General features: G+C 33.9%; 2 protein-coding genes across 5 annotated transcripts in view; one reads left to right on the top strand and one right to left on the bottom strand.

The window, feature by feature from the left end:
• Positions 1 to 16,086, top strand: part of LOC100879352 (uncharacterized) — an 80,037-nt gene extending 63,951 nt beyond the window's left edge. For all 3 annotated transcript variants that reach the window (XM_012292536.2, XM_076535264.1, XM_012292537.2), the window contains 7 exons: positions 5,328 to 5,513; positions 7,081 to 7,228; positions 7,558 to 7,834; positions 10,032 to 10,275; positions 10,811 to 10,948; positions 11,381 to 11,668; positions 12,517 to 16,086. In XM_012292536.2, the coding sequence (XP_012147926.2) occupies positions 5,328 to 5,513; positions 7,081 to 7,228; positions 7,558 to 7,834; positions 10,032 to 10,275; positions 10,811 to 10,948; positions 11,381 to 11,668; positions 12,517 to 12,899 (1,664 nt within the window). In that variant the 3' untranslated portion in view covers positions 12,900 to 16,086. The remainder of the gene's footprint in view (positions 1 to 5,327; positions 5,514 to 7,080; positions 7,229 to 7,557; positions 7,835 to 10,031; positions 10,276 to 10,810; positions 10,949 to 11,380; positions 11,669 to 12,516) is intronic.
• The window catches only part of LOC143265178 (uncharacterized), a 430,584-nt gene that overhangs the window by 342,892 nt on the left and 70,818 nt on the right, over positions 1 to 16,874 (bottom strand). The window lies entirely within an intron of this gene.

Below are 16,874 nucleotides of genomic sequence, written 5' to 3'. Positions count from 1 at the left end.
TATTTTATTGTATCTGAATATTTATCAGTAACAAAAATGTTTTTTATTGTATCTGAAGATTTATCAATGACAAAATTGTATTTTACCACACCTGAAGATTTATCAGTAACAAAATTATATCTCGTTTCACCTGAAAATTTATGAAGAACAAAATTATGTCTCATTTCACCTGAAAATTTATCAGTACCAAAATTGTAACCTGTTTCACATGAATATTTATCAGTAACAAAAATTCTATTTTATCTGAAGATTTATCGATAACAAAATTGTATTTTCTTTCATCTGAAGGTTTATCAATAACTAAATTGTATTTTACCTAACCTGAAGGTTTATCAATAACAAAATTGTATCTCATTTCACCTGAAAATTTATAAAAAACAAAATTATATCTCATTTCACCTGAAGATTTATTAGTAACAAAATTGTATCTTATTTCACCCAAAAATTAGTCAATAACAAAGTTGTATTTCATTTCACCTGAAGATTAATCAACAACAAGGTTGTATCTCATTTCACCTGAAGATTAATCAACAACAAGGTTGTATCCCATTTCACCTGAAGATTAATCAGTAACAAGGTTCTTTCTCGCTTCGTCCGAAAATTTATCAGTAACAAAATGGTAGCTTATTCCATCCAAAGATTTATCAGCAACAAAATTGTGCTCGCAAGAGCAAAAAAAGAGTATGAGGTTAAATGAGAGCGAGCATGCCTGAAGAATAAGTTATTTCCGACGAACGTGGAACATTTAGCACGTGGCTCTATCATGTTTCAACTGTTCCTGTGAGATTAATAACCGTCCCTTTTTGTCACCCGGATAATATAGTGTATGTGTGACTAACAGTCGCATGGAAAATCACATGGACAGGTGATCGATAAATTCTTATCCAACGGTTGTTTCTTGTGAAACGTTGATTAGTTTCTGTCGCACGTATCTATCAATCGAAAAACCGATTCTTCCTGTGACAGATTCTATTTTCCCTGAGGCGTGATAAATCTTGGTGGTGAACAGTGATTTGTAATTCGGGGATTAAGGGAAATTCGAGGAGGCATCTGTGAGTAGGTGAAAATTGTTTTAAGATATTTATTTTTGTGATAGTTTGAGAATTTGGGAATTTGGGAATTTGGGAATTTTGGGAACTTAGGGAATTTCGGGAATTTTGGAATGTAGGAGTCTAGGGATTTTGAGATTTGGAAATTTGAGAATTTGGGGATTGGAGGATTTGCGAATTTTGGAATCGTCAAATATAGGAATCTGGGAATTTTGAGATTTGGAGGTTTGAGAATTTGGGGTTTTAGAAATTTTGGAATGTAGGAATCGACGGATTTTGGATTTGAGAATTTGGGAATTTGGGGATTGGAGAATTTGGGAATTTTGGGATTTGGGAAGTTTGCGAATTTAGAGAATTTTAGGATTTAGAAGATTTAGAATTTGGGAGTTTTAGGATTTGGAAGTTTTGGGATTTGGAAAATAAGGGATTCGGTAAACTAAGGATTTCGAAGTTTAGGAATTTGGGAATGTTGAGATTTGGAGGTTTGAGAATTTAGGGATTTGGAAATTTAGAAATTTGGAAATTTGGAAATTTGGAAATTCGGTAATTTGGTAATTTAGTAATTTGGTAATTTGGTAATTTGGTAATTTGGTAATTTGGTAATTTGGTAATTTGGTAATTTGGTAATTTGGTAATTTGGTAATTTGGTAATTTGGTAATTTGGTAATTTGGTAATTTGGTAATTTGGTAATTTGATAATTTAATAATTTAGTAATTTAGAAACTTAGAAATTTAAAAATTTAGAGATTTAGAAATTTAGAAATTTAGAAATTTAGAAATTTAGAAGTTTAGAAATTTAGAAATTTAGAAATTTAGAAATTTAGAAATTTAGAAATGCAGAAATTCAGAAATTTAGAAATTTGGAACTTTAGTTACTTGAAAATTTATAACCTTACTCATCTGAAACTCACAAAATTTCACTATTCCAATATTTTGTAATTTGCAATTACAAAACGCAAATAAAAAATTTAAAAACTTGAAAACACACAAAAGTCCCTAAATATTCCAAAAGCCTCCCAATCACCTAAAATTCTTTTCAAAATAAATAATCTTCCCTTTTATTGTACAAATGCTGTCTAACGACAAAACTCAATCGTAATTGGTAAATTAGAAAAGGAAAGAATTACTCGCTGATCGATAATCCACTCGACATCCACGATTCAGATTGCAAAGAAACGATGAAAATTAATTGAATGACTGGAACAAGTCGAGAGTCGTTAATCGCTTAGCCTACACGTCGCGGTTGTAATTAAAACGGTTTTAACCTGGATCGAGAGTCAACTTCTATTTAGTTAGTCTGCCTATATTAATAGGCGTCTTAGGAAGACTGATCATTCGTGGTTGTCGTAGAAAACTCCGGATTAGGTACGGAATGATTGCAAAAGTCTTGATGGTTTCGTCTTCAACCGATGTCGTTACTCTTACAACGGTAAAACAACTTTGTTACAAGTTGCTACTTTTCTGGTTTCCAAATTTTTTATTTTAAAATTAAAATTACATTTACTTTCAATATTCAAGTTTTCATATCTTGACATTTCAAAGTTGAGATTAAACAATTTTTAAATTTTATAAAGGTTTAAATTTTGGAATTTTTGAATTTTCAAATTTTCAAGTGTTTGAAGGTTTAAATATTCAAATTTTCATATTTACTTCTGAATTTTTTCATTTATAAATTTTCAAATGTTCAGGTGTTCAGATGTTTATATTTTGAAATTGAAAAATTTATGAAAAAGCATATTTTCAAATTCTTTAATTCATTATATTGCAACCTCACTAAAAGTTCTTGTAACTTGACTATATTAACATTAGAACTACTAGTGTTAAGTGTACACTTCTAAATTAAAAATGAAGTGAAAAATTAAATAAGTATTGAGACATCAAACAACATGTACAAATTTTTGTCAACATATGACAGACATTTCAACAAAAACACGCCAACAAAATTTTGCAGTATAAAATATGAAACTTGAAATCAGTCATTTTGACTGGTTACTAGCTGCAGTGTTAAGTCCTACACATAGTTGTTGCATTAAAAATAGATCTAATATAGTTGCTAATATTAAATGTGTAATTAATATAACTGATTGCATCAAATCATACACATAGTCGATTGAAAGTACAATCAACATAGATTGCAGTCAATTTGTATCACACAAAGTCACAATCAGCCTCCGCAACATTGAACGTGTCAATCGTCATGTTCCCCATTAAAAGATTAATTAAACCTCCAGCGAAAAACGCATCGATTTTTACGGTGACCTAATAGATCGTTCGCAAACAGCTTCGAAAGTAAAAGCAACACGGTTGCTATCTCGAAATGGAATCGATTTATCATTCGGATTTCTTAACAGTGATTCGCTTGAACGACGTTGAAACGAATCGAGAAGATCGTCATGGAAACGGCGACTAGCATGAATTAGCTTTGATATATCGCTCATGCCGCGATTCGGTCCTAATTGAAGAGTACCTCGGGAACGTGTAGCGTTTATTATGATTGCAAACCGCTAGTCTGAAATATGACTGCTTTGGAATGAACGGCGCATGAAACGCATTAATCGTATATCGAACCGATGAGAACGAACCTCGAGAGTCCTCGAATGTGGTCATGAAATCCCAGAATGCTTTGACCAATATTTTGGAACCGAAATCGGGTAGAATTTATTTCACGAATATGCTGATTCTTTCAACTTCCTATTTCTACTTTATTTCATTTTTATTTCTGATTCTTATATCTGGAGGTTCATCTGCCATTTCTAGGAAAGCAATCTGTGTGAAAGCACCAGTTAAATAAATCATCTTGTGCTTTCCTTGGAAAGATCTTTTTTTATCGAAATTTATTCTATTTTTTGTTGAGAGGAAATTGTGGGCGTATGAAGTATATTGTACCATTAATTATTTGGAAGTTTGAGAATACGGGGATTTGAGAATTTGGGGATTTGAAGATTTGGGGATTGGAGGATTTGGGAATTTTGGAATTACGACATATAGAAATTTGGGGATTTTTGAATTTGGAAGTTTGAGAATTCGGGGATTTGAGAATTTGGGGATTTGAAGATTTGGGGATTGGAGGATTTGGGAATTTTGGAATTATGACATATAGAAATTTGGGGATTTTGGGATTTGGAAGTTTGAGAATTCGGGGATTTGAGAATTTGGGGATTTGAAGATTTGGGGATTGGAGGATTTGGGAATTTTGGAATTATGACATATAGAAATTTGGGGATTTTGGGATTTGGAAGTTTGAGAATTCGGGGATTTGAGAATTTGGGGATTTGAAGATTTGGGGATTGGAGGATTTGAGAATTTTGGAATTATGACATATAGAAATTTGGGGATTTTGGGATTTGGAAGTTTGAGAATTCGGGGATTTGAGAATTTGGGGATTTGAAGATTTGGGGATTGGAGGATTTGGGAATTTTGGAATTATGACATATAGAAATTTGGGGATTTTTGAATTTGGAAGTTTGAGAATTCGGGGATTTGAGAATTTGGGGATTTGAAAATTTGGGGATTGGAGGATTTGGGAATTTTGGAATTATGACATATAGAAATTTGGGGATTTTGGGATTTGAAAGTTTGAGAATTTGGAGATTTGAAAATTTGGGGATTTGAAGATTTGGAGATTGGAGGATTTGGGAATTTTGGAATTATGACATATAGAAATTTGGGGATTTTGGGATTTGGAAGTTTGAGAACTTGGAGATTTGAAAATTTGGGAATTTGGTAATTTGTGAATTTGGAAGTTTGAGAATTTGGAGATTTGAAAATTTAGGAATTTGGTAATTTGTGAATTTGGAAGTTTGAGAATTTTGGGATTTACTAACTTAAGTATTTAAGAGAGTCGTTATTCAAACAAGAACACTCATTAAAATAACCTATAAGAATTCTAACCTAACTTTCATAACCTAAATATAAAACACCCGTGAATCTCGAAGTATCTGTAATAAAAACCACTTGCTTCCATCAATTAATTTCCAAGATGAAGTCGACCGATAAAGAAGACAGATTTTTGCCGTGCAAAGGTTTCGCAGACGCAGCAGGAATATCTTCTCAGATTACGAATGCATCGAGATAGCAGTGAAACTTTAAAATGGAGACGTGATAAATCAGATAAGGCATCTATACATAAGAAAACGAATAGACAATAAAATTGAAGAAAATATGGCGAATGAGAGGCGCCAGTTGAATCGGGGGTCGTAGTTCGCAAACTTTTATACGCTGTTCTTCATGCGCAATTTATTCGAATCAATTTTGAAACCTTTATTAACTTTGTTGCAGGATGGCTAGGAGCAATGTCGACGGGAGTGGCTTTGCTAGTTTCGCCCGTGACAATAGCATTTTGTCGACGAAAAAGCACAAGGCTTACCGCGGTGTTGGGTGGCCTCGTTACAGCACTCGGTTGCCTCTTCACTTCTTTCGCCTCGCAATTCCACCAGTTGTTCTTCAGCTATGGCACCGTTGTGGGTGAGTCATTGAAAAAATAACATAAAATTTCGTGTACTTTCACTTTGCAAAATAGTTAATCTAGTAAGTGAAAGTTACCCCTAACTCTTTCTAGCCCTTTTGGATTTAAATTATTTTGTGAATTTTGGGGATTTTGGAATGTAGGAATCTAGGGATTTTGAGATTTGTAAATTTGAGAATTTAGGGATTAGAGGATTTGCGAATTTTGGAATCGCGAAATATAGGAATCTGGGAATTTTGAGATTTGAAGGTTTGAGAATTTGGGGTTTTAGAAATTTTAGAATGTAGGAATCGAGGGATGTTGGATTTGAGAATTTGGGAATTTGGGGATTGGAGGATTTGGGAATTTTGGGATTTGGGAAGTTTGCGAAATTAGGGAATTTTGGGATTTAGAAGATTTAGAATTTGGGAGTTTTAGGATTTGGAAAATTTGGGATTTTGAAAATTAGAGATTTGGTAAACTAAGTATTTCGAAGTTTAGGAATTTGGGAATTTTGAGATTTGGAGGTTTGAGAATTTAGGTATTTGGAAATTTAGGAATTTGGAAATTTGGAAATTTGGTAGTTCAAATTATTTTGGGCTATCGATTCTTTTTTTACTGGTTTGTGAGGGAAACCTAAATGAAGTTTATGTATTTTATTTGTCAAATATTTATTTTTGGCTTTATGTATTGTTTACACAATGTATTTTATGTACTTTATTTGGAATATATTTGTTTTTGATTTTACGTATTTTTTACATGATGTGATTATTTTATGTACTTTATTTGGTATATATATATATTTATTTCTGATTTTATGTGTTTTTTATACAATGTGTTTTATGTAGTTTATTTACAATATTTTTATCTGATTTTGTTTGGGGGACATTTATCTGACTTAATATATTTTGTGTGAGATACAATTATCTGATTTAGTGTATTTTGTTTGGGGTACATTTATCTGATTTTATGTATCTTATTTATTATACATGCTGATTTTATCTATTTTATTTATAATGCATTTGTCTGACTTTGTATATTTTATTTATAATATATCTATCTGACTTCATCTACTTTATTTATGATACACTTGTCTGACTTTGTGTATTTAATTTATAATATAATACATTTGTCTGACTTCGTGTATTTTATTTATGATACACTTGTCTGACTTTGTGTATTTAATTTATAATACAATACATTTGTCTGACTTCGTGTATTTTATTCACAATATACTTATCTGATTTGATGTATTTTATTTACAATACACCTGTCTAATTTCATATATTTTATTCACAATGCACTTGTCTAATTTTATGTATTATATCTGTAGAATTATTTACATGTATTAATGAATACATTTATTGTTCAGATTTTCGGAATTAAAATATTAACAATAAAATTGTAATATGTGTCTTTCTGAATAATTACAGTAGAACTTTTGCAAATTCCTTCCCCATTATTTTCACCCCTAAGAGCTTTAAAAGATCCTTCCGGGCGATTTCTATAGTAAACAATTACTTTAGGAGGATAACAAAGATTAGGGTAACGAGAAGTTTATCTTGTGACATTAATTATTTTACGTAGGCATAGGGGTTGGCATGACGAGGGACTGCAGCACTCTTATGGTGGCGCAATATTTTAAGAGAAGAAGAGAACTTGTCGAGATTTTCATCGTATCCGGAAGTGGCCTTGGTATTGCTGTTATGTCTGCTTTTATAAAAGGAATGATCAGGTAATTTTATATAATAATTGTTCGCAACAATTAAATTATAACACCCAAGATTAAATATTAGATTTAACATTTAAATTCAATTTAAATTTAAACATTTAGAAATAAATCATTAACGTTAATTAAATTGTATAATATCCAAAATTAATGAAATATTGTCATAATCAAATATAACATGAATAAAATATCTAGCACAGAAATGCAATTTTAAATTTAATTAACTTTGCAATCAACAAAATTAATTAAATTGTAAGATAAATTCAATTATGAAGTAAAATACATTATCGATAAAAAATCACATAAAAATGAAAAAATTATTGCTTTAATTTCAGCAAAATTGGATGGCGTTTGGGTCTTCAAGCAGTGACCGGTGTAGTTTTTCTAACTTTCATCTTAGGTACCTTTTATCGAAGCGCGTCTCTCTATCATCCACAACGTCGAGCGATTTTGCATCTGAAGAACCATAAACGCAAGATTAAAGACAAGAACAAGACGGACGACAGACCTCCCTTCTTCGATTTTAGTACCTTGAAGAGCAAAACCGTAAGGATACTTCTAGTATCGACTGGGATATCTGCCTTTGGGATCAATACACCAATATTTTACTTGGTAAACAGTTTCATGTAAATTATAAGTTCTCGAACTCGTAGATTCACAGATATGATAATTGTGTCAAGTTAATCTCTCAAACTTCTGATTCATTAAATTCCTAAAGTTACAAATCAACTTCTACGTTCCAAAATCTTCAGACACTAAGTCACAAATATTTGCAAAAATCCAAATTCCAGAATGCTTAAGTTTGCAAGTGGTTGAACTTTCAAACCCCTAAATTTCTAAATTCTCAAACTTCAAATCTAAACTCCACAAGAATCTTAAAATCTATACACATCTTTTAACTTCTAAAATCCTCAAATTTGAGAATTTGTCAAATCCTCAAGTTCACGAACCCCAAATTCTCAGAACCCCAAATCTCAAATTCCCACACCAACAAAAATCCAAATTTTCGAAACCCCAATCTCCCAAACCTTCAAATATAAAAATCCTTAAATTCATAAGCCAAATCCCCAAACTCACCAGTTTCCAAATCCCCAAATTCACCAATTTCCAAATCCCCAAATTCACCAGTTTCCAAATATCCAAATTCCCAAATCCCCAAATCCCCAAATCCCCAAATTCACCAGTTTCCAAACCCCCAAATCTCCAAATTCACCAATTTTCAAATCTCCAAATTCAGCAGTTTCCAAATCCCCAAATTAACTAGTTTCCAAATCCCCAAATTCACAAGCTCCCAAATCTCCAAATTCACCAATCTCCAAATCTCGAAATTCACCAGTTTCCAAACCCCAAATCCCCAAATCCCCAAATTAACTAGTTTCCAAATCCCCAAATTCACAAGCTCCCAAATCTCCAAATTCACCAATTTCCAAATCCCCAAATCCCCAAATACCCAAATGCACCAGTTTCCAAATCCCTAAATTCGCAAGCTACCAAATCCCCAAATTCCCAAATTCACCAATTTCCAAATCCCCAAATCCCCAAATACCCAAATGCACCAGTTTCCAAATCCCCAAATTCACAAGCTCCCAAATTCCCAAAATCACCAGTTTCCAAACCCCCAAATCTCCAAATTCACTAGTTTCCAAATCCCTAAATTCGCAAGCTTCCAAATCCCCAAATTCGCCAATTTCCAAATTCACCAATTTCCAAATCCCCAAATTCCCAAATTCACCAATTTCTAAATCCCCAAATTCACAAGCTTGCAAATCCCCAAATTCGCCAGTTTCCAAACCCCGAAATCTCCAAATTCACTAGTTTCCAAATCCCTAAATTCGCAAGCTTCCAAATCCCCAAATTCGCCAATTTCCAAATTCCCAAATTTCCAAATCCCCAAATTCACAAGCTACCAAATCCCCAAATTCCCAAATTCACCAATTTCTAAATCCCCAAATTCACAAGCTTGCAAATCCCCAAATTCGCCAGTTTCCAAATCCCCAAATTCACCAATTTCCAAATCCACAAATTTCCAAATCCCCAAATCCCCGAATTCCCAAATTCACCAATTTCCAAATCCCCAAATTCCCAAATTCACCAATTTCTAAATCCCCAAATTCACAAGCTTGCAAATCCCCAAATTCGCCAGTTTCCAAACCCCGAAATCTCCAAATTCACTAGTTTCCAAATCCCTAAATTCGCAAGCTTCCAAATCCCCAAATTCGCCAATTTCCAAATTCCCAAATTTCCAAATCCCCAAATTCACAAGCTACCAAATCCCCAAATTCCCAAATTCACCAATTTCTAAATCCCCAAATTCACAAGCTTGCAAATCCCCAAATTCGCCAGTTTCCAAATCCCCAAATTCACCAATTTCCAAATCCACAAATTTCCAAATCCCCAAATCCCCGAATTCCCAAATTCACCAATTTCCAAATCCCCAAATTCACAAGCTTGCAAATCCCCAAATTCACCAGTTTCCAAATCCCCAAATTCACCAATTTCCAAATCCCCAAATTCACAAGCTTGCAAATCCCCAAATTCACCAGTTTCCAAATCCCCAAATTCACCAATTTCCAAATCCACAAATTTCCAAATCCCCAAATCCCCAAATTCCCAAATGCACCACTCTCCAAATTCACAAATATGTCCACACAAACCCATGTTCCCAACTATCCAATTGGACCTCCAATACTAAATCTCCGTTTGTCACCTTCTATCAATGTCTATCCACATCTATCAATGAAACCGAAAAATGTGAAGAGTTCAATTTATGACGTAGGTACATTGTCCTGACTCTTTTATTTGGTGTTAGGCACATCAGGCCGAGGAAGAAGGACTCGGTGACACCGTAGTTCTACTTCAAGCTTATCTCGGCTTGGCCTGGACCCTCGGTTGCGTGGCCTTTGGTTTGTTAGTCGTGCATCGCAGCGTCGAATGCAGGATCGCACGTCAGTATCTTACGCAAGCTGCGATATTTGTATGCGGACTGTGTATTCTGGCCCTCACTGCCGTGCAAGGAAATTATCATGGATACGTCATGTTCGCCTGGATTTACGGTACGACATTTTTTCTCGTAAAAAACGCCTCTTCTCTTGCACTAGCGGTCCTTATTTGCACTTTATACTTCGTTCAATGTGAACATTATTGTAACATAAGTTGTTAACCTGGAAATTGTTGTGATACATATGTGTAAATTGTGTTAACAATTTATTGTTTTGGCACATTCATTTGTCGAAGTTGAGCAAAAATTAAGGAAGTGCTAACAATTTGCAGAAGATACATTTTTGATGTATTTAATATATTTTTTAAACAAATGATGGTATGCAATTTTCAATCACTACAATTTTCGAACATATCAAAAATGACTGATATTCAGGTCTACTTATGTAAATGATTTACTTGCAACAGGTATTTAACATCGAAAGAGTTAATAAGAGATTAAAATTCTTGCTGATAAAGTTGAGTCACTAGAAATGCAAAGATAGACCAAGTGAAGTAACATTTCTTGATCACAATGGTTCATTACATATTCAAACATTAAGTTATTTATAAACTGTAAGTTTCTTGTGGTTTATTTGGTCGGTTCTATAGGTATCTTTTGCGGTGGTTACCACTACAGTCTCAAAATGTACACCTACGAAAGAGTCAGAGCTAGGAACTTTGCCAGAACGTGGGGCTTCGTGCAATGTTCTCAAGCCATACCCATAGCTATTGGAGTCCCAATTTCAGGTAATTAAGAATTTCCTTACAATTACATCATGTCTGATGTTCATAATGCTACATCATAGTTGATATAGAATTTTCATAAAGTTACATTATATTTAATGTAGAATTATAAACTTATGATTTGTATAGAAAATTCATAAAATATCATATTGGGTGAAGAATGGTCACAAAGCTACATCATATTTGATATCGAATCTTTATAAAGTTATATCGTATCTGATATAGAATTTTTGCAAAGTTGTATTATGATTTGTCTAAGATGTTGACATTGATGATGAATGTTCATAAAGTGACATTAATGAAGAGTGTTCATAAAGTGACATCATATTTGATGAAGAATGTTCATAAAGTATCATACTTGATGGAATAAATCACGATACGAGTACGATAAAAATGTATGCAAATTATTGAACAACTCAACCACGATTGTTTTAGGTTACATGAACGTAAGTTGCGGAGGAAAGGCTGGTTATTATTTCAGCTCAACCTGCGTTCTAGTGGGTGGCTTCACACTCTTCTTCATAGACCTCCACAGAAGAAATTTGTCTAGACACAAACACACCAGGTCTAACGGGACCAAGCACCTCTGCGTCTCGGACAATTGTCCACAACGCCGGAAACTATCGTTCAGTCAGGAACCGGAAAACGATGGTCCACATGTGGCTACTGCTGGGGCTGCTGCAGCTGCACTTGTTCTGGGCACTGAAATATCTCCAACTCCAGGTACAAAATATAAACGCACACTAAAGATGCTACAAAGGTAACTAAAACAAACGTCATGGAATGGACATATGAACAGGGTAAACAAATAACAGGGTGGACAAATAAAAAATATCTGATTTGCAAATTATAGTAACTGAACTAAAATTATTCCAAATAGAACAGTATGATGGACAATGATCTTTTTCTGACTTACAGACAATGTTACGCTAACTGAATTAAAATTAGTTTAAGTAGTACTGGATGAATAATGATCATCTTTTGAACAACATTAAACTATGTTAACCCTACTTTTGCATTGACTCAATCAAAATTGTTCTGAACAGATCAGCCAGATGGACAATGGTGATCTTTTAGTTTTGAAACAAAGTTACACTAACTGAAGCAAAGTTATCTTAAATAAAACAGTATGATGGACAATGATGATCTTTTGATGGTCTTGAAATAGAGTTATATTAACTGAAGCAAAGTTATTTCCAATCGAACAGTAAAATAGCCAATGATGATCTTTTGGTCCTAAAACAGTATTATACTAACTGAACCAAAGTTATTTCAAATAGACCAGCAAGATCGACAATAATGATCTTCTGGTCTTGAAAGAGAGTTAAACTAACTAAACCAAAGTCATCTCGAATGGAATAGTAAGATGTATAAATAGAACAGTAAGATATCTTCACACCTTAAAACAAAGTTACCCTAACTGAAAGTTACGTAGAATAGCAAGATCAAAAGTTATCTTTCTGTGTCCTTGAAACAAAGTTACACAAACTGTATAAGTAAAGCTACGAACGCACAAGATACGTAACAGTAATGTTAAGACATACCTAAATACTCATCTGATTTAATTTCAGGTGAGATGATCGACGCTCTAGCGCCAGAGAAGCCCGAGCTAACATGCATCTCCGAAGAGGGTATCGCAGATATGGATCTGCCTGACAACATGCTCGAGGATCTCGATTATATCGGCGACTGCATAACCTCGTGCAACAAAGTCGAGAACTATTTGATGCTGTCGGAGTTCGAGAATAACTTGATCGCCGAGATGCCGATCATCATGGATCGCCGAGGTCGAAGGTGGTCCATCGCGCGATCGAAAGGTGGTCAACCAGCTATCGAACGACCTGCTACTCTTCAATCGGCAAACGAGGAAACCGATTCGAAGACGAAGTGGCATGTGACTAATGTGCCTCCTAATAATAGGGTGATCACAGTAATCGACGAAGCTAGCGCGTAGCTCGATGGACCCTTTTGCATAACGATTCGTTATGGTGCAATTTGGTGCGAACTCAGAAGGAAAGACACTCTGAGATTGTGCTATCAGCGCGCCTTTCTTTCTGCACCGACTGTGTATATACGAGATGTGATCTTTCTTATATTTTAATTTCGCAAAATTTACAGTCGAAGTTTGGTAATTATCTTGTAATTGTATTGTGTACATTTGGAGTGTTCGGAATTTTGGAATGATTGCAATAGTACAAAACTGAATGGTGTAAAACTTGATCTACACATTTTCTAATTCTTGAATTCTCTTTCATATACATAAATTTTAAATCCCCAAATTCTTAAAGTTCCAGATTCTTAAATACCCAAGTCTGCTTAAGTTTTCAAGTCGTCGAATCTTCAAATCTATCGATCTTTGAATTCTCAAATCCTTGAAACATTAAACTTCTAACTCTTAAAATCCTCAAATCTTCAAATCTATTAATCTCCGAAGTCTCAGATTCTTAAAAATCTAAATTGCCAACAGTCTATGAATCTCTAGATCCCTAAATTTCCAAATTAACAAATCATTCAACTCGTAAATTATCAAATATTCAAATCCCCAAATCCCCAAATCCCCAAATCCCCAAATCCCCAAATCCCCAAATCCCCAAATTCTCAAATCCTCAAATCCTAAAATTTCCAAATGATCAAATCCTCAAATTTCCAAATTCTCAAATCCCCAAATTCCCCAAACTCCCAACTAATTATACCACATATAACAATAGTAACTAAAACTTGAATCCCAAATTTAAATTAAAGAGAATGAAAGAATCTAAGGGACTAATTAAGTTCCAACTATCGCGCTGCCTTCGATCGTTTGTCTGGTTTGTTCCTCTGTTTTGATTAAAAATAAGTACGTAAAATTAAGAATCGTATTAACTATAGTTTTAGCGAACAGTGACACGCTGCTGGTTTGAAGCAGCGGTGCAATTGCTCGCGGTGCAATTAAGGACAATAACGTCGGCTTTCGACGAGAGGAACCACGGAAACGTTCCGTCCACAATGGAGATAACCTCGACTCGCGTCGACGTATTTGTTTAAGCTTCGTGCTAGTTCACTGCCACGCGTAGATGCACGAATTAAACGATCCTAGATTTGTATTCATTTTATTAGGAAATTGAACACAATTTATAATTGACAATTTTATAAAATGAAATTGACAATTCTATATGACTGTAGGATGATGATTGCATTCTGAATAATGGTTACTCGTGCTATGGCTCTGATTAATTATTGAAAAAATTGGGAAGAGAGAAAGTTAGTAGGATTATGTGCAAATTTTGTTTTTAATCTTGGAATTGGTTGGTATATTTCCAAATTTGAAGTTTTGGAATGTGGAGTTCGTAATTTTTCAAATTTTCATATTTTAAGAGTGAAACATGAAAGTTTCAATATTGTTTTTTGATATTTTTTAATGTTAAAAAATATTTAATTTTCAGAATTCCAAAATTCACAAACTAGCAAATTCCTATATTTCATAATTCCTAAATTCATAAATTGTGAAACTGCCAAATCCCAAAATCTCCAGATTTCTATATTTCATAATTCCTAAATTCCAAATCCCTAAATCCCAAAAATCTCACATTTTCAAATTCAAAATCCCTAGATTCCTACATTCCAAAATACCTAAATCCCCCAAATCTGAAATCTCCAAATCTTCAAATTCCCGAATTCCCAAACTTCCAAATCTAAAAATTCCTCGATTCTTATTTTCCAAAATTCCTAAATCCCCAAATTCTCAAATTTCCAAATCTCAAAATCCCTAAATTCCTGCATTCCAAAATTCCTAAACCCCCAAATTCTCAAACTTCCAAATTTCAAAGTCCCTAGGTCCTTATTTCCCAAAATTCTTAAATCCCCAAATTCTCAAACTTCCAAATCTCAAAGTCCCTAGATTCCTATTTTCCAAAATTCCTAAACCCCCAAATTCTCAAACTTCCAAATCTCAAAGTCCCTAGATTCCTATTTTCCAAAATTCTTAAATCCCCAAATTCTCAAACTTCCAAATCCCAAAATCCCTAGATTCCTATATTCCAAAATTTCAAAATTCCAAAATCCCTAAATTCTCAAACTTCCAAATTCCAAAATCCCTAGTTTCCTATATTCCAAAATTCCATAATTCCAAAATCCCCAAATTTTCAAACATCCAAATCTCAAAATCCCTAGATTCCTATTTTCCAAAATTCTTAAATCCCCAAATTCCCAAACATCCAAATCTCAAAATCTTTAGATGCCTATTTTCCAAAATTTCCAAATTCTCAAATCTCCAATCCTCAAATCCCCAAATAACTAAATTCCCAAATACCCTAATCCCCCATTCAAAAATTTTCCTTCCTAAAAACATACACTAGTGATTACAGTAACCAAAAAATCTCCAAATTTGTCTAGTAATAATTTAAAAAACAGGATCGTTTAATTCATGTCGATAGCTAGTCTTCTCCGAACGGGATTTGTTTATGGGCCGATGCTTCCACGTAGGCAATGCTAGCTAAAGGTATTGAAACTAGTCCAAAAACTCGTACGCAGCGATTAAGCAAACGATACTGTAACGATAGAAACTGTGCGTAGTCAAAAACGAGAGTATATCTTTGTACCGTCGTTCGAGACATTTTGAGAATTTTTCGTCGAGCAATCGTTTCTCTTTTTGTGATCGAGCGAGTCGCGAACGGTACAAAACGCAAAGAGATTACGATACTATTTATTTATCAAACTATTTATATTAGGATTATACCATACGCATGTCATGTACATACACGCACGGACACGTATATATACACACATACTCATGTACGCGATAATAAGCGTGTACTCCGAGATAGATTATTTAAGATGCTATCAACTGATCATAACTTCGGTTTTATACTCGAAAATATTCGATGCGATTGGATAAAAAATCTTTCTTCGATTAAATATAAAAATAGGACAAGAAAAATTCAGCGACAGTGATTTTGTTGAGCATTTTTATATCATGGTATTCGTATTATCGTTACTGTTAGCGATAACGTAAAGCTGCTAGTCGATCGTGTTGCATATACAACGCAAAGAACAATAAGTTGCGAACTACCGTTTATTATTGTACAACACAGCAACACCGAACAAAACTGCCTATATTGTAATATTGTAACGTTGTTAATACAAAAATGTGATTTTACCAACCAGCTCGTTGTTTCTACCTCTTTTTCACTTCTCCAGTAACGAACAACGTTGTGTTAGAACTGTTACTAGAATAACGTTGTGTTAAAACTGTTACTAGAACAAAACATAGATTTACCGAATGTTCCATTACGCCATCGATACATGTACGTACCGATAATTCGACGTTAATTACGAATTCTTGGTAACTGGTGGTCGAACGTTTGTTACGCGCGTTGGTATGCGAGAATTATCGAACGCGGTTCGTTGTACACCAGTAACACTTTATCGATAAATTCTAATTTGCTTTGGTCGCGATCTATTTGTACCGCAGGCGTAAACCACACGTTCTCCAATTCTGCGATTTGCATTTGAGCGGATACTGTTCTCTGGCCGACCATAAGTTCTCATGTTCAACAAACATATTCGTAATTGAAATCCCAAAATACGATCGACGATAAAATGAATAATTTACGTTCCGAATGCTGTAACGTTCGAGTGGATCATTTTGATATCGTGTAGTATTGCGAAACGTCAGATACGTATTGACAAGTTTACTCAAATGTAGAGAATTGCAATTTTTAAGGACTTTTTTATATGTATAGGGATGTGGAAGTTTTGAGATAATTTTATTTGGAATTTTTGGAATTCGGGAATTTTAGAATTTTGGGGGTTTGGAAGTTTGGAATTTTTTGAATTTCTGGAATTTTTTTGAATTTTTGAATTTCGCAATTTTGGAATTCTGGAATTCTGAAATTCTGGAATTCTGGAATTCAGGCATTTTGGCATTTTGGCATTTTGGAATTTGGGATTT

Source organism: Megachile rotundata, chromosome 9 (genome assembly GCF_050947335.1).
Source record: "Megachile rotundata isolate GNS110a chromosome 9, iyMegRotu1, whole genome shotgun sequence".
Taxonomy (NCBI): Eukaryota; Metazoa; Arthropoda; class Insecta; order Hymenoptera; family Megachilidae; genus Megachile; species Megachile rotundata.
Note: the sequence above shows the minus strand (reverse complement) of the source record. Positions and strands in the feature narration are given on the sequence as shown.